Source organism: Macaca mulatta, chromosome 17, assembly GCF_049350105.2.
Source record: "Macaca mulatta isolate MMU2019108-1 chromosome 17, T2T-MMU8v2.0, whole genome shotgun sequence".
Taxonomy (NCBI): Eukaryota; Metazoa; Chordata; class Mammalia; order Primates; family Cercopithecidae; genus Macaca; species Macaca mulatta.
Window position 1 is genome coordinate 12,023,486 of NC_133422.1, and position 17,786 is coordinate 12,041,271.

The 17,786-nt window shown below is 40.2% G+C and overlaps 1 protein-coding gene across 4 annotated transcripts in view; it reads left to right on the forward strand.

The window, feature by feature from the left end:
* The window catches only part of FRY (FRY microtubule binding protein), a 267,764-nt gene that overhangs the window by 215,025 nt on the left and 34,953 nt on the right, over positions 1 to 17,786 (forward strand). For 2 of the 4 annotated variants that reach the window (XM_028837192.2, XM_028837194.2), the window contains exons 48-53: positions 2,810 to 2,989; positions 5,014 to 5,175; positions 7,381 to 7,455; positions 9,728 to 9,898; positions 13,478 to 13,486; positions 17,347 to 17,547. In XM_028837192.2, the coding sequence (XP_028693025.1) occupies positions 2,810 to 2,989; positions 5,014 to 5,175; positions 7,381 to 7,455; positions 9,728 to 9,898; positions 13,478 to 13,486; positions 17,347 to 17,547 (798 nt within the window). The remainder of the gene's footprint in view (positions 1 to 2,809; positions 2,990 to 5,013; positions 5,176 to 7,380; positions 7,456 to 9,727; positions 9,899 to 13,477; positions 13,487 to 17,346; positions 17,548 to 17,786) is intronic. The other 2 variants (XM_077974167.1, XM_028837195.2) reach the window with 1 other exon arrangement.

Sequence of the window (17,786 nt, forward strand, 5' to 3'; positions counted from 1 at the left end):
AGGAACTGTAGGAACTTTCACATGTGCCAGGTTCTAGGCCCGGTGTCTCAACATGTGAAGGGTTATTCAGAGGCTAAAACTGTCACTTTAGAGTTGGAGGGTGGTTAAGAAACTTGCATAAATGTACTTGAAAATACTTCGACAAACAAACAAAAAACGTTTGTTTGAGGGGATAAATAAAACAAGATGACAAAATGTGAATAATTGATGAAGAGTACAAAGGAGTTCATTAGACTAGTCTCTCTGTTTCTGTGTATATTTTAATATTTCCATAATAAACAGTCTTTATGTATATTTTTAAAACCAAGAGACTGGCCCCCAAGATTTCAGTTAGTAAAGGCTGGAGCTGGTATTTGGATCCAAAGCCAGTGTCTTCATTTTATTGTACCAGGCAGCCTTCCTGGCAGGATACTTGGACATCTCCAAACACCTACAGATTGATTCCTTTTTTTTTTTTTTTTGGAAACCGAGTCTCACTCTGTCCAGGCTGGAGTGCAGTGGCACAGTCTCGGCTCACTGCAACCTCTGCCTCCCGGGTTCAAGCAATCCTTCTGCCTCAACCTCCCAAGTAGCTGGGACTACAGGCGTGTGCCACCACGCCTGGCTAATTTTTGTATTTTTAGTGGAGACGGGGTTTCACCATATTGGCCAGGCTGGTCTCGAACTCCTGACCTCGTGACCACCTCAGTCTCCCAAAGTGCTAGAATTACAGGCATGAGCCACCACATCCAGCCCAGATCGATTCTTTAAAGCCGTACTCTTGAGAAGACCAGAAACACAATTTATTTTAATGAAAATAAAAATAAATATAAAGGCCAGGCGCAGTGGCTCAACCTGTAATCCCAGCACTTTGGGAGGCTGAGGCAAGAGGATCACTTGAGGCCAGGAGTTCAAGACCAGCCTGAGCAACAAAAGTGACACCCCAACTCTACAAAAATAAAAAATCAAAACAAATCAGCAAGGTGTGGTGGACACCTATAGTCCCAGCTACTTAGGATGCTGGGGAGAGAGCTTCCCTTGAGCCCAGGAGGTCGAGGTTACACTGGACTGTGATCGCACCACTGCACTCCAGCCTGGCCAACAGCATGATAGGTAGGAAGATAGGAATACAGATAGATGGGAAGATAGATCAAACACACCAGGACAAGTTTCTAAAGCCTGGAAGTTCATCTGAAACACATGACCACACACTAAAGCAGGGAGGCTCCAGGCCATGGGAGTAGTGCAGGGCCACCGTGGGGTTCAGTGGAGAGCGCCTAGCTCCAGAGCAAAGGCATATTTTTCTCTACATTGTATTTGTCCCTCTATTTCTTCTCTGGAATGTACTTGGTAACTTGTAGGATTCAAGGGCAAATGCTAGTTCCTCTCTGGAAACTCATTGACGAAGATATACAGTATAGATTTTAGACATTCCTTTCCATCTTTACTTCACCAAATTAGTTACAGAAATTATTTAATGCTGAAAGTGACATCCAAGCATCATTTTTCAAGTGGCATTGCTCCATAATACTTACACCACATAGGGCAGGCAGTCAGTTAACAGTTTCTCACTTCGCTCACAGGAGACAGGTGGTCAGTTCACACCTTTCTACGAATGCGTGCCCCATTTTGTTGTTTAATGAGGCTGTCCATTTCATCTTAAGCCTGGGAGCCACCTCTGATACTTTGTATCTTACCTCAAATAGTAGCTTATTTCACATTTAAACCATGGCTTCCCTTGTGCAGAATTTAATAGATGTTTTATTTCATGTTCTCTGACTGCAAAGTCCAGGCAAAAAAAAGTAATAACAACTTTTATCAAGTTCATTTATCTGTGTTTCTAATATTTTTATGAAAGCAGCACATAGTCTGGAGGTTGTCAGATAAACAAAGATGGTACAACTTAGTCTTAAATGAAGAGTAGGTATTTGACATGCCAATAAGGAGGGGAAAGGTATTCAAGGATGAGGGCATACCATGAGTAAAGGCACAGAGGCTGAGAGGGCTTGCGGAGTTTGGGGAACCCAGCAGCCTGGGGGAGATGACGCCTGCAGGCCGTGCTCAAAGAGTGTGGATTCCACCCTGTCCACCAGAGGGAGCCTGTGAAGGAGTTTAGTCAAGGAAGTGGCTTGGTCTGAAGAGTTCTAGGACGTTCACTCTAGCTGGATCTGATGAACTTGAGGGCTGCAAGCCAGGACACCAGTAAGGGGCCATTGAGATAGTCCAGGCAAGGCCCAAGAGGGTGCCACTGAGCCAGTGCCAGCAGGAATGCAGTGGAGGGAACAGATTACCAGGAGGGAGGGTTAAGAAGGGCTTCCAGATTCCTGCGTTAAGTAATGAGGAAGACAACAAGTGAGAAGAAAAGAGGGCTGAAGACAGAGATCAAGGTACCCAGGAAGCAAATGGAGCAGGAGGAGCCAGAGAACTAGGAGGAGGACCAAGAAGACTGGAAACTGGAGGTGGGGAGAACTTTCAGAAAGAGTGAATTGAACAGTCAATGGCATAAAATGCATTGGGAGCTTTTTTTTTTTTTTTTCTCAAATTAAGGAGGTACCTCATTACCAATAATGGTACCTCATTAATAAGAATTTAATTTAGCTGAAATGGATGAAATTGGTCTTTTTTTATTTGCTTGTCTCCTAAACGTAGCTCCTTTTATATATACATTGTCTTTTTATGTCATTTGCCTTTTACTTATCATGGAACCTCCTGCACTGTTGTAAGTCAGTGAATTCTGACTGGTCACTGGCTTCTCACTGGTCATTCTGACATACATTAGCTTTAAAAACATGAAATTATTTTTAACCCTTGAATGTTTTATTTCCTGCAGAGTGTTCACTGGAGAGAAGCTCTGAATATCTTGAAGCTCGTAGTTTCTCGGTCAGCCAGCCTTGTTTTACCTTCATACCAGCACAGTGACCTCTCAAAAATAGAAATACATCGAGTGTGGACTAGTGCTTCCAAGGAATTACCTGGGAAAACCCTGGACTTCCACTTCGATATTTCGGAGGTACTTAGCTATGTTAACTGTTTCTGTGAACTTTAGCATGAATTTGTAGTAGCAAAGGTCAAAAGTAGTTGCCTGGAAAAAAGAAGATGTATTTGACAGTTATTTCAAGTGAAGATTTCTAAGGACTAAATTAGGTTTTGCTTTTTTAAGAACCCATTGAGTGTCATATTCACTGGGACTCTCAGTTGGCAGCTTTTAAAAATAGAAACTAGCCTCAGTTATGTAAAAAATGATTTTAAAAAGAGGCATTTAAAAATGGAACGATCATAAGCATTTTAAACCATGACCTTCACTCATTCTTTATCTGACAATGGTCATGTCTTTATATTCACAATGTTTCTCCCTGAACGACAGCCAGTTCAGCAGATGACCGAAGTTTACAGGAATACGGACTCTACTTTTATAGTTGCTTCCCCAGTCCACACTATCTTTTAAACAAGTAAAACTAAATTCTTGCCTTCAAGGGGGCAGGGGAGGGAGAGGGAGGAGCAAAAGACTAGGGACCCAAGCTAAGGAGTCAGGAAGAAAAGAAAGGACAGGAAGTGGTCATGTTTACCTGGTAGTCCATGAACAGACATTTGGGAGGCTTATATTGAAGTCTAAGGTATAAAATAACTTTGCTTTCACATCTCTTACCCCATGACTCATGAACCCCCAAAGCAGAAACAGTACTCTGTTCCTGTTTATAACTAGGGCCCGGTACAACATCTGGTGCATAGGAGATCACTAGTAAATATTTCCAAACTCTGCTGAATGAATAAGTTCACTAAGAAATAAACCTGGTGTCAAACGCTGCATGTTCTCACTCATAAGTAGGAGTTGAACAATGAGAACACATGGACACAGGGAGGGGAGCATCACACACCAAAGCCTATCAGGGGGATGGGGAACAAGGGGAGGGATAGCATTAGGAGAAATACCTAATGTAGATGATGGGTTGATGGGTGCAGCAAACCACCATGGCACATGTATACCTATGTAACAAACCTGCACGTTCTGCACGTGTATCCTAGAACTTAGAGTATATTTTAAAAAAAGAGACAGAGAAAGAAACCTGGTGTGCTTATATGGAACTTACTTGCACTATTATATAGGTCATATCCAAGTTGGGTTTTTTATGCAGTGGTCCTCACTGACCTTTCATCATTTCAGTATTCAGGATGAGATACTATTTGCTGCCATTGTGACACCTGCATCTATGCTTAATATGTAAATATTAAAGTTTCAATTTAATCTTGGTCCATTTTCACATTTTTTTTAACCTGCCTGGGGGGAAAGCTATTTTTACTCTGCGAATTGAGTTTGTTGTGTTCCAAAGAGGTACAAAAAAACATGCAGCCAGTTAGCAGCATGCCCCAGAGACCCAGAACTGCTCCAGAATGATGGGTCTCAGGAGCCGGGTGTAAAATTGACAGTTTCTGCCGCTGCCAAGGTCACACCCATCAGCTGGTGTCTGCGGAGGAGACCTGCTCAGAGCTCAAGTTTGTGAATTGCTGCCTATGCAGCCACCACACTCTGGAGCTCTCGGGAAGTGAAATTTCCCAAGTGCTGCCCAAGTACCTGGCCCAGACCTCAGTCATTTGAATAACTGAAAAGAAATAAATAAGTTAAATACATTTTTAAATAATTGAGAGTATATAAAGACTAATGACTAAAAGTTGGGAGAGGGAAAGGAATTTTGGTCTCTTGTTCTAACTGTAAGAATTTTTTTCAAGTTTAAACAATCGAAAACTGACTATTTGGTTTCCTGCATATTTTGCTTCTCTTTATCAGTGGCTTCTAAAGCATATTAAAGAACAAGCAGTTGCATTTTTCTGCCGCTAAAGAGGGGAGAAAATGTTGAAGATGCAAACTGATTCATAATGTATGCTTGAATGTTGAGAAAATGAGCCCACTTGTAACACTGAACTTCTCTAATCTTCTTTTTAATCAAATAAGCAGCTCTTGGTTGCTTCTGGGGAGAAGGGTTTCATATATCACAAAACTATTGAGACAGAAGAATGTGCTTTTGTCTTCTTTTCAAGACTCCAATCATCGGGAGGCGGTATGATGAGCTCCAGAATTCTTCTGGGCGTGATGGGAAGCCCAGGGCCATGGCCGTCACCCGGAGCACATCTTCCACTTCCTCAGGCTCCAACTCCAACGTCCTTGTTCCTGTGAGCTGGAAAAGGCCCCAGTATTCTCAGGTATGCAATCCTAGACCCACAGCCCTGGGAGGGACTTTAGGGACCTGTTGAGTCCATATGGCTGTGTCATAAGGGATTCCCCCTTTCACCATCGCAAGCTTGCCCATATAGGTCTCAGCACTTCCAGGGATGGGGTCTTGTGGCATTCCAAGGAACCCGTTTTCTGTTTGAACAGTTCATTACCTTGAGCTGAAGTCTGACTCTTTGTTGCTTCTATCCATTGGTTCTAGTTCTCTCAAGACTTAGAAAATAAAATCTGGTCTCTTTGACATGGCAGCCCTTCAGACATTTAAAGAAATTCTGCCACTCTCCTAAATGAGTCCAAACAACACATCCTTAGTTCTCCCAACCAGTTCTAGAGCACTTGGACTCCCAAAGGGCTGATAGGGCTGCACACCCAAAGACCACCCTGTCTGCTGTCCACAGAACAGGCACCTCAACCATAGTGTCTGTGCACAGTCTGAGCCATCCAGATGGCAGAGGGGCAGGGGTACTGCTGCCAGATTCTCTGTAGTTCTGTCATCACAGCATAGCGGAGATGCCCTTGGGCTTCCTGTCAAGTAAAACTTCTGCATTATTCAGGGGTCTTCTGTTGACTTGTTACAGAAACCCACTGAAAAATTACCTTATGTGTTAAAGGAACTTACTAACTTACTCATCTTGGCCTCAAGCACAGTTGGCTCCTAGTACACAAATGTCAGAAACTGGATTCTTAGACTCTCTCCTTCTCACTGTCCCCACCTTCCCTTCCCAACATCTTGGCCCTTGTTTTCCCCTCCATTGACTTCATTCTCGGGCAGGATTTTTCTATGGGAGGCCCAGATGACCTCTGGCAGCTCCAGGTTTACATGATCTTTGGCTCTGATGACTTCAGAGCGATAGAGGCCTTTCCTCTTTTGACATCCATAGCAATTCTAGAAAGAGTCTTGCAGGGCATCTGCGGGAGGCATTGCCTCACTTAGTGGGAATGGAGCCTTTCCGAGATAAAAAGAGAGACAGTGTTACCAGAAAAAGGTGAAGTGGGTGCTGGGAGGGACAACGTGGGTGCCCGGGAGGACTCACCTTCTCTCTTGAAGGTTGGGGAATGGAACATGTAGCATAGTGCTGGCTGCAACAGAGCAGTTTCTCCGTGAGTGTTCAGCTGAAAACTTCACTGGAAGAGAGAAGAAAAATATACAGCCCAATGTGTCCCTCTACATTGATTCCTTCCCAGAATTGTAAAATGACCACTAAGACTTAGGAAAATCGTTTAGCGAGTCTTCTGCCATCCCTTAGCCTCAAAGTCCTCCTGTCTCTGACCTTGAGCAGATACCATATTGAGTGTCTGTCCCCTCTATAATTTGGAAAGAAGGATGCAGTGAATTGAGTTCCGGTAAGAGGAAAAATCTAAGAGTGGCATTGGCCTCCTAGCAGTTTCCACATAACAAACTGTAAATCAGATTAAAGGGGGGAGAATCATTTTAAAGAGATTAGGAAGATTGCTTTAAAAATTCTCAACTCACCAATCATTCTGAGACCTGGGTTTTCTGTCACTGGAAAAATGTGATGGTTTATAGAAGAATCCCTATGGTTAAGGGGCTGGAAAATAGGTTTATGAAGGAAAGGAACTGAATCTGTTTAACTTTAGGAAGAAGAAACTAAGAAAGATTTGATATAGCTTAAAACGAATGAATTTTTTCTTTCTACAGAAAGTATTCTTCTATTTGGAAAAAAGAGACTTATGCTGTAACTTAATAAAGTGTAAGGAAAGCCTTGCTAGTACTGAAAGTTTAACATCATAAGAAAAGATGATCAAAGGAAGTGATAGATCTCCTTGAGGAACCTAGGGATTGATTTTCACATACACACACATATACACCCCTTGGGATAATTTAGATCACCACTGTCCAGCAGAAACATAATGTGAGCTTCATTTTACATTGTCTAACAGTTACCTTTAAAAAAAAAAAAGGAAAAACAGGCCAAATTAATTTTAACAATAAATGTTACCTAACCTACTATATTTGAAATATTATTTCAACATGGTTTCAATATTTTACACGTTTTAATTGCTATTTATGTTCTTGTTTCATACCTTTGTGTGTTTGACATCTCAGTTCTGTCTATATGTCAAGTGCTATTGCCCTGTATGGCTAGTGGCTAGAAAATTAGAGCAGATTTGCTCACAGGACCCCATAATGAAACCTGCTTGTGTTTCTTTTCCAGAAGAGAACAAAAGAGAAGTTGGTGCATGTCCTTTCTCTGTGTGGCCAAGAAGTAGGATTGAGCAAAAATCCATCAGTAAGTTCTGTCATGTATCATAGTTATTTTCGTGTCATGTCTCCTTTTTCATTGGTCTGTTTTTGCCTTTGGTCATATAATTTAGAGGATTCAACTGTGAATGACAAGTATGATAGCCACTGTCTTGAGCAAACCCCTGGACTATTTCTCCCCACACCATGATTTTTAATCACACTAAGTTCAGAAACAATGAAAGATCTTATTGGCTGTTCACTCGTTTGTCTGTGAATACTGTTGCTTTTCATTTTTTTAATTTCTTGGATTTTTTAATAAATATGCCCAAACTTTCTTAGAACATAAATGATAATCTCTACTGATGACCATGTATGGCATATATGCTCATACCTCTTGGATATAATTTTACTCTCTGTACACACACTTCTTACTCTGATGTCCTTATCTTACCCACATACAATAAAGATGAAAATAATATGTTTCTTTGCATATAAACTTCCACTGATGTTACAATAAAAAAACTAAAAATAAAAATCATGCCATCAAGCTTTTGAATGAATGGACGATTGAAGTATTATAAGTAAACTTTGGAAGCTTTTATAAAATTTAGAAAAATTTGAATTGTGTATGGGAGTATAACAAAAACAATAGACATGCTGGTTTCACCAGGTATTTTTGTTTCACCTGTATCACAGAATATTTATATTTATGAAAAAGACATAGCAAACTGAATAATTTCTCAACTAAAGAATTAGTAAACACATTTCTTGGTGGAGCTATTTTCAAATTTCAAAATGGATCCACTCACATAGTTCATGAGCAGGTGAAATATTAGAGGCTCATAAATACTTGCTAAAGTACAAAGTGATATTTCTTATCGTCTGGGAAAGCACGCCAGCCAGCCATCAGCTAAGCTGGGCCTCCATTTTAGTCACTTTTTTGGTGTTGTTGATCAGTGGTTTTTCTGCTGCTCCTGTGACAGTATTTAGGACAGAGGGGACAGTAGCAGAGGCAGATAGAGCCTCCTAGCCCACAGGGAAGAGACACAAGTATGTTTTGCCTCTGCAATGCAGCACTGCCAATAAGGCCTACTTGTAATTGCCATTGTGGTTGGCACTTTCTCTTTCAGACTCATACTGTCTGCCCTGTGCTAAGACCTTTTCAGCTAGAAATATTTACCTGGAGTACATTACAAATAAGAGAAGCAGCACTAACTAGGAAAGACAGCCTTCAGCTGAGGAAATCAGAAATCTCATGTCTCGTCTCTCACTGACTAGTTGACTAGTCCTCAGGGCTCTTTATCTCACATACCCATTTGCAATCCCTGTGTAAAACTCTGTGTCAGGTGCTATTATGAGAGGATATCATTTGCATTATATACTATTCTTAAACACTAGAGGAAGAAAGTACACTTGAAATCCATTCACTCTTTTTACTTTTGAGAGATGTGTATTGTATTTAAATTCTTATAAATGATTTTGCCTACTTTTCAAGGACAACTAAGACATGATAATGGTTATACAAAGAATACTATTAGTTTTCTTTAATATCAATCTATGTTCAGTAGAGGCTGGATAGCAAAACATTTACTCTCATTTACAGTTTATTATATACCAAGCTCTACAAAAATGGCTCAGGGAAAAGAACCTAAACATAGAAGTTAATTTTAAAACATTAATATACTAAAGATTTTAGTAGTAAAAAATATTTTATTTTGTTTAAATGTACAGGAGAGGAATTTAAGTATAAGTTATGGGCTTGGTTACTCGCCTACTCTTCTGTGGACAAGTATTGTAATTTTTGGCTTCTGTTTTTTATTTCTAATCAATTGCTGGTTTATCTCTAAAAGGGTTAAATCCTTTGTTCTCACAGTTCATTCTACAATAACGTATCTTAGTATCAGTCCTTAAAATATTATTTATATGTATTTGATATATGTGTGTAAATGTGTATAATTTCTAACCCTAATCAGTTTAGAAACAGTGGAATTTTTTCCTGGCTGCTCCAGTTTACACACACACACACACACACACACACACACACACACACACACACAGGTAGTATACAGTCTTCATCCATTAAGAAGCAACGATGTGATTCTTGAACATTTTCCTGGTGCATGAACTTGCGTCTTTGCCACGAGTTTAATCTGAAGGCACCTGTCCAACATAAATAATAAAAGAACATTCTAAAAATACCCACTGAAGGAATTAGGTGTGTACTGGAAATACAGTGCTATGAAGAGCCAATTACAATTTTTCGTAGCACAAACAACCAAAGGGAGAACGTTTCTCAGGAGAGGACTCTTGATTCGCAGGTGATTTTTTCATCGTGTGGAGATCTGGATCTGCTTGAGCACCAGACAAGCTTGGTGTCTTCTGAGGACGGCGCCCGGGAGCAGGAGAACATGGATGACACAAACAGCGAGCAGCAGTTCAGAGTCTTCAGAGACTTCGACTTCCTAGATGTGGAGCTGGAGGATGGAGAGGTACGGTGTATCCTCTGTACAAATAATCCCCGCACCCTTTTCCTTGACTAATGAAACTGTTCTTTTTACCTGCTAAATAATGAGTTTCTGTACCAAGATCTTTAATTGGAAAGTTGTAAACTTTATTTTGAATCAACGTATTCAAAGTACAGCAGCTAAACTTTGGCAAAAGTTACCACACCCTTCCTGTCTGAGCCCACGGCAAATGCCAAGTTATTTCTAAGTGGCAAAGACCTGAGTTTTAATGACCACACAAAGCCTGTATGTGTGTGTGTAGTCCCAAGCTGGACTTTAAAAAAAAAAATCACAAAAAGCATTTCAGTTCTGAGCCTATTCACTGGTACCTGAGTAAAATATGCTAAGCATTTAATCATTTCTAATGTGAAGTTTCTCTAATTCAATTCCTTCAAAGCTTGCCTGCTACAACAGGAGACCAGAGCCTGAGGGATCCCACATTTTTGTGCTTGATGAAATCATTAGAACTGGAAACAAAATACAACGACACGACAGAGCTCTTCGCTCTGCTTAGGTCGGTGGCTGGTGTTCTAGACACTGGAATAGCCAAATTCAAGTCTCAGTGGGCAAATGCAGATTCGTTTATTTTGGATGATAATCATGATCATAAGATACTTTCAGCTATGAATCATGTTTTTGAAAACAGGTATTGAGAGGAGGAGCATCACCTCTCGGTCACCTTCATTTCAGTAACTTAGAGGCATGTTTCACCTGAGAGGCAGTCTTTTGCCTCTTGGGATCAAAACTCAGTTCACTTAAGTGAGATTGGATGACGTAAAGGTGCCTGGTTCGGAACCTGGCTCATGGTGTTGTCAGCTCATGTTTAACTGCACCAGATTTCCCAAACAGCTGTCTGCTAGTCTTACAACTGAGAAGACAGGCCCAGATCCCAAGTTTAGGATTTCCTGCATTAGGTAGGCACCTCCTTACTTAACTACAGATTTGTGGGAAAAAATGCTTCAAGTAGCTTCTTACCTTCCCTAAAGGATTTTATTACTGACCAACCCGCTTATGTCTAATTGAAGCCAAAGAGCCCTTTGCTTTTGTCCTTCCTGGTCCACTGATAACCCTGGATGTCTGTCCCAGCAGGAGAGAACTGTGTCCTCAGAATAAAGAAGGTGTTCACCAATTCTTTCCCTGGAGAACAAGTTTAGCAGACCCAGTCCTTAAGCAGCATAAAGGCACTGCTATAATGCATCCTTAAAATAACTGCCAGCTTCATTTTCACCTTGAATTGCTTAAGAACCAATAAAAAGTATTGCAGGTTTTTATGATCCATAATAAATGATAGAGAAAGCATTCGCTGAATGCAGTGAGGATTGTTTTAAAAGTCTAAAGCAAAATACAACTGTTTTGAATACTTTCAAAAATGTCTCTGAGCCAGAGCTCAGAGTTCAGCTAGTGTCAAAAGATCAGCTCCCTGATCTGACAGCTGACCTCATGTTTGCTCTTCGGTTAAAATTCAAGCTTGGACACCTGTTTCCCTCTGGAAGTTACACAAGGGAGGGAAAAAACAGATGAAGCAAGAGAGGGATCATTTCCTGTCTCAGCCACAGAAAAATGTTATGTGAAACGACCTAGCAGGAATGATGTAAAGCGAAGGCATCCGACACAATTTCAGAACAGCTCATCAATTTAGTTTCTATCAAAATAAAGGAAGGAAAAATATGAGATGCCTATTACTTAAAAATAAATATTATACTAATGTTTTTCAGGGACAAGAAGTAAGGAATACTACACCTTTTTTCTAGTCTTCTCTTTATTGTCCTAGACTGCAATAACTAAAAAATCACAGTGATTATTTTACCTTTCATTGTTAAGATTTTTTAAGAAACTGGCCAGGCACGGTGGCTGACACCTGTAATCCCAGCACTCTTGGAGGCTGAGGCTAGAGGATCACTTGTGTCCAGGGGTTTAAGACCAGCCTGGGCAACATAGCAAGACCCTGTCTCTACAAAAAATGAAAAATTAGCCGGGTGTGATAGCACATGCATGTGGTCCCAGCTACTCAGGAGGCTGAGGTGGGAGGATGGCTTGAGCCCAGGAGGTCAGGCTGCAGTAAGCCATGATTGCACCACTGCACTCATACTGGGTGACTGAGTCAGACCCCATGTCCAATAATAATAATAATAATAATAATAATAATAATTAGAAGAAGAAATTCATGGGGCTGAGAGTGTACATTTTATCCAAATAAAATAAGGCATTTGAGAATGTTTTGTTACTTCCCAATAAAATCACAGTAAGGGATTCTAGCATTCTTGGAGTAGAAGAGTGAAGATGCCTGGACTTCAGAGTCCAACAGCTCCAGGTTTGAATTTCACCTCTGCCACTGACCTTAGCTGTATGACTTAAGCATGGATGCAATTCCTCTTGCTTCCACTTCTTTGTCTGTTATGTGGGTATAAGAATACAAGTTGAGCAATCCTCATCTGAAAATTCAAAATCTGAAATCCTCCAAAATTCTAAACTTTTTGAACGCTAACACAACATCGCAAGTGAAAGATTCTACAACTGACCTTACATTACAGGTCATAGTCAAAATGCAGTCAAAACTTTGTTTCATGAACAAAATTATTTTAAAATTGTATAAAATTATCTTCAGGCTATGTATTTAAGATGTATGTGAAACATAAACAAATTTCATGTTTAGACTTAGGTCCCATCCCCAAGATATCTCATTATGTACGTGCAAATATTTCAAAATTTTTTAAAAATCTGAAATCCAAAATACCTCTGGTCCCAAGCATTTTGAATAAGGCATACTCAACCTCTACCTGCCTGTAGAGCTGACATGAGGATTAAATAAAATAACCTATGTATAATGTCTAGCAAAGTGTCAGGCATATAGTTGGCAGTGCAAATGTTAGTCTCCTTGTATTGTCATTGGTGAATAATTTTAGTATATCCTCATCTGATAAAATTAGGCGTACTTGGCTTTTAGATCAAAACACAGTTGTCAAAAAAAAGAAAGACAAGTCATTTTGTCATATCTGTTCCTTTTCATTGGTCTCAGAATTTACTAAGTGATATCTACAAGAGTTTGCCCTTGAACTTCTTAAAATCTTTAAAAGGTGTTGTGTCTTTGCCATTAATTGCACATCAGCAGTAAGCATCATGATCACAAACACTTTTAGCTTTGTGAAAAGGCTCAGGTGATGCCACCTTTATTTCCAGTTGATGACTCTCATTCGTGTTCCCATAACATTTAACAGTTTTTTCACAAATACATATTTAGGTATTCAAAAAAAAAAAGTGTTGAGGAGACCAAAATTGTCACAGAGGTAGAAAGTTATTTCAGAAATTGTAGTGATGATTTGTTGTCCCAGCTCTGTCATCCACAGCTAAGGGATTTGGAATTTCTGATGTTTCATGTTGATTTTTCTCTTCGCAGTTAGTGTATATTTACCTTTTTTTTTAAGGTGCACCTACTGAAGTGTATATTGTTAGCACTGTTAGTTAATGTTGTGTTAACACTAAGAGAAATGTTCTTGAGTATCTTTAATATAATCATTGTAAATAGACCTTTTGTTTGTTTTTCTGTTCATTCAATCTGCTACCCAGGAACTTCAGGTAAGATGATGCTGTTTTTAATTCAATTATGCTAGTAGATGTTTTGCATCTTTGCAGATTTATAACAACATAATTGCTTTTTTCCTCCCTTCCAGAATATATATGCTTATTTGCGTGCATATTTCCATTTAGGTGTGTGATATAAGAGGTATTTTTCTTGGCTGCTCTAGTATGGAAATGTTTTCTAAAATGTAAATACATTTTTAAAACTTTTATATGCCTAGTTCTGAAAGTTGCATGATTATAACTCAGAGAAGTGGAGTTTTCAAATCTGATCTATGGCAATCCTATTATTTCTCATTAAGTGATTGCACAACTGGATGGGTTTTATTGTTAAATTCTTGTATTAAAACTGAAATCGGCGGGTGTGAAGGCTCCCACCTGTAATCCCGGCATTTTGGGAGGCCAAGGTGCCAGATCACTTGAGGTCAGGAGTTCAAGACCAGCCTAGCCAACATGGCAAAACCCTGTCTCTACTAAAAATACAAAATTTAGCCACGCCTGGAGGTGCACACCTATAATCCCAGCTACTCAGGAGGCTGAGGCAGGAGAATCCCTTGAACCCAAGAGGCAGAGGTTGTAGTGAGCCAAGATCACACCACCGCATTCCAGCCTGGGCAACAGAGCAAGACTCTGTCTCAGGAAAAAAAAGTGAAATTAACAATTTGCATCTAACCATATACCATATATACTTTCAATTGAATCTTTTTCCCCCCAGGAATTAAAGGCTATCTCTATCTGTATGTAGTGACTAGATAACTTTTCATCTGAACCAGGGCCCTTTTGAGAGTAAAAGGGGGTACTAATAATATTTATGCCCAAACAGTAGGCATTAAAACTGGGATCATCCTGGACAAAGTGGCCTATGATCAGTCTCTATCTAGGTATATCAGACTTACTCTAAGTAGAACATTTGGGGGAGTATATTTTGACCACAGTGTACCCAAATTTCTTCAACAATAATTCTTGTTTGACAGAGTTCCAATATGAAAAAATATGTGTCAAAAAATAGTACTTCTAACATTTCTAGAATGTTTAATCATTAATACTTTCCCATCTCAGTATAAATTCTGAGTGGTTTTTAAGTTTGATAACTGACATATACAGAGCATTCATCTGGACTAGCCATCCTCTGCATTTTCTCACATGTAGGAAACTGTTTTGACTTTTCACTTTGTATGTAACATAAAATACAAATCTGACGTTTGGGGGAGAGGAGGGATGGAGGGTGGGTCTCCCAACTAGGGCCATGCTGAGAAAGCCTGGTTGAGTTTTAATCACCATGGACTTTAACCAGGGCCAGACTGCAACACTGTTCCATCTCAACCTCTCAGCCACCACCAGGGGAACCATTTCAACACCCTTACCTCTAATGGAGATGCTACATCCTCCAGCAAGACAGCCAAACCTTATTCCTGCAAGAACAGCTTTCCCTGCCTTCCTATTTTCACACCTGATTGGTTCAGGTCTTCACCAGAGCTGCCACCAAACCAGCACTAGCAGTGACCTGTGCCTGGTGTAGCGTTCTCCCACCTGGATGCCTGTATTCCTCTACAAGCTCGTGGTTCTGTCTCAGGTGCAGTGTGGGAGACCTCCAGAATCGCATCCTAAGATAGTTCGTCCAACCCTTCCAGTCATTTGGCACAAGAGAGTCAGTTTTGTGAATTTGTGTTTGTATATTTTTCCCTATAATTTTCACATTCTTCTCTTTTTACTCCGTATAGTTAGTATTCTGATTTTTCTGTATTTTTTTCCTCTCTTTACACATTGGGTTTTCCTTTTTCTTCCCAGAACTTTTGCCTCTTTCATATATATTTTTTTTATTTTCTCACTGCAATGGCTATTTTTAAAATCCCAGTATAACAGTTAGCCATTTTCCATCAGAAAAAAAGGAAAAATTATGTGGTGGTAATTTAGCACAGCAGATACTGGATGTTAGAAACAATATTCTGAGTCTGCATTCTCTTTTATAATCAAACAGCCCTAAGAGCAATCATAAATATCATATGTGAGGATGAATAATGATAATTTCTATATCTTATCCAGATTGTGCTTAGGATTTGTACCTCTTGCCTTCTACCATGAATAGCCCAAGCAGACTTTGGAAAAGCTACACCTCTGTTATATGACAGATCTGTGAGAATAGCAAGCTTGTTTCACTAGGAGACAGACACGACCCTTAAAACAGAGGGAAATCAATAAATGATAATGCTCATAAGTTTAACAGTAACTCACATCTCTCATAGTATGTTGTTCACTGAGCTCTCATCAGAAAAAGTTGTTTTATTTTATTTCAATGAACTATTCGGCAGTGTTTCAAATTACCAGTAAATGAAAAGGTTCTGTGCTAGATTTTGCCAGATCATTTGTTTAGGTTAAAATTTGCTCAGTCAGCTGAGTAATATTTTTCTTCCTTTATTTCTGTCTTAACAGAGAGAAAAATAAAACCCAAATCCATTTCTAGAAAAAAGAAAAGTTATGTTATCAAATACACTTGTTTAATAACTGATGGTTTGTAGAGAAAGTCTGAATGCAACTAAAAGCTTTCTTTAACACTTACATGGCCACTTAAGCTAGTTCTCAGTAATTCAAAATATACAAATCAACATTATTATTCGAGGCCAGGTGCAGTGGCTCACGCCTGTAATCTCAGCACATTGGGAGGCCAAGGTGGGTGGATCACTTAAGGTCAGGAGTTCGAGACCAGCCTGGCAACATGGCAAAAACCCAGTCTCTACTAAAAATACAAAAAATTAGCCTCGCGTGGAACCTGGAAGGTGGAGGTTGCAGCGAGCTGAGATCACGCCACTGCACTACTCCAGCCTGGGCGACAGCAAGACTGTCTCAAAAGAAGAAAAAAAAACAGTAATAGGCCGGGTGCGGTGGCTCACGCCTGTAATCCCAGCACTTTGGGAGGCCAGGGTGAGTGGATCACGAGGTCAGGTAATCAAGACCAGTTTGGCCAACACAGTGAAACTGTCTCTACTAAAAATACAGAAAATTATCCGGGTGTGGTGGCACGTGCCTGTAATCCCAGCTACCCAGGAGGCTGAGGCAGGAGAATGGTGTGAACCTGGGAGGTGGAGGTTACAGTGAGCCGAGATGGTGCTGTTGCTCTCCAGCCCAGGCGACAGTGCGAGACTCCATCTCAAGTAATAATAATAATAATAATAATAATAATTGGTACCGAGTCCAGGAAATTAACAATTTTCTACACTGCGACAATTATTTAAAGAATAACCTAAAGCAAAAGTTAAGGTGTTGCCGCTCTGGCCTCTGCATAGTGCATGATCCATCAGACTTTGCCCAGCTGCTCTGATAGTCTTTAACTCTGCATTGTGTCTGTGAAAACCGCTGTGGCAGAAATAGGCTGGAATGTTTACCTAATGCTCTTCCACTAAATACCCAAAGGATTCTGGAATGTGCTACAAGCATAGCTCCTACATTTTTCTCCTTCTGAAAACAGTACTAAACAGGGGCTGACCTCAGGGTGGTGGGAGTGGGTGACACCTCTTTTGAAGTTTTCATACTAATGGTCTCTTTCCTACAGATTTTTGAAAACAGATCATTGGTAGTGTTTACCAAAATCAACTTTTTAAAAAATGTAATTATTACCCACCACGCCAAAGAAAAGTATGTCATCACTTCTACCTATGACTTCACATGAGTTTACATGAAAATAGTGTGCTTTTACTCCTTTTCACATCGGGTAAACAAGAGTTTTGATACCAAAGTAGATGAGGGCCTGAGAGTTAATAATGACCATATTTGTTCCTAAGCTGTGACTAATTGAATGTGTGAACATGTGAGTGCAAGAGGATTTTGGCATAAAAAAAAACTGGCTGATGGTGTGATTTCAGGGTGAGAGTATGGACAATTTCAACTGGGGAGTGCGCAGACGTTCTCTGGACAGCCTGGACAAGTGTGATATGCAGATTCTGGAGGAGCGCCAACTGTCAGGAAGCACTCCCAGCCTGAATAAAATGAACCATGAGGACTCCGATGAGTCATCTGAGGAGGAGGACCTCACAGCCAGCCAGATCCTGGAGCACTCAGACCTAGTAAGTAGCAGCTCTCCCACTCTAGGAATTGGGAGGCTTATTTTTTGTAACTAATGCAGGAGTCTAGTTTCCAGTTGCAGCCAAGGAAACTTTCCACAGCTGCTGAACTAAAATCGGAACTGTCAGGTGGTGTCTAATGGGTTCTAACTGGCAAAGTCTTCTCTGTAGGTTGCAGATGGAAACCAAGACTGGGGTCCATGTGATTCACCCTGAAAGCCACCAGATCTGTTAAGGCCTAG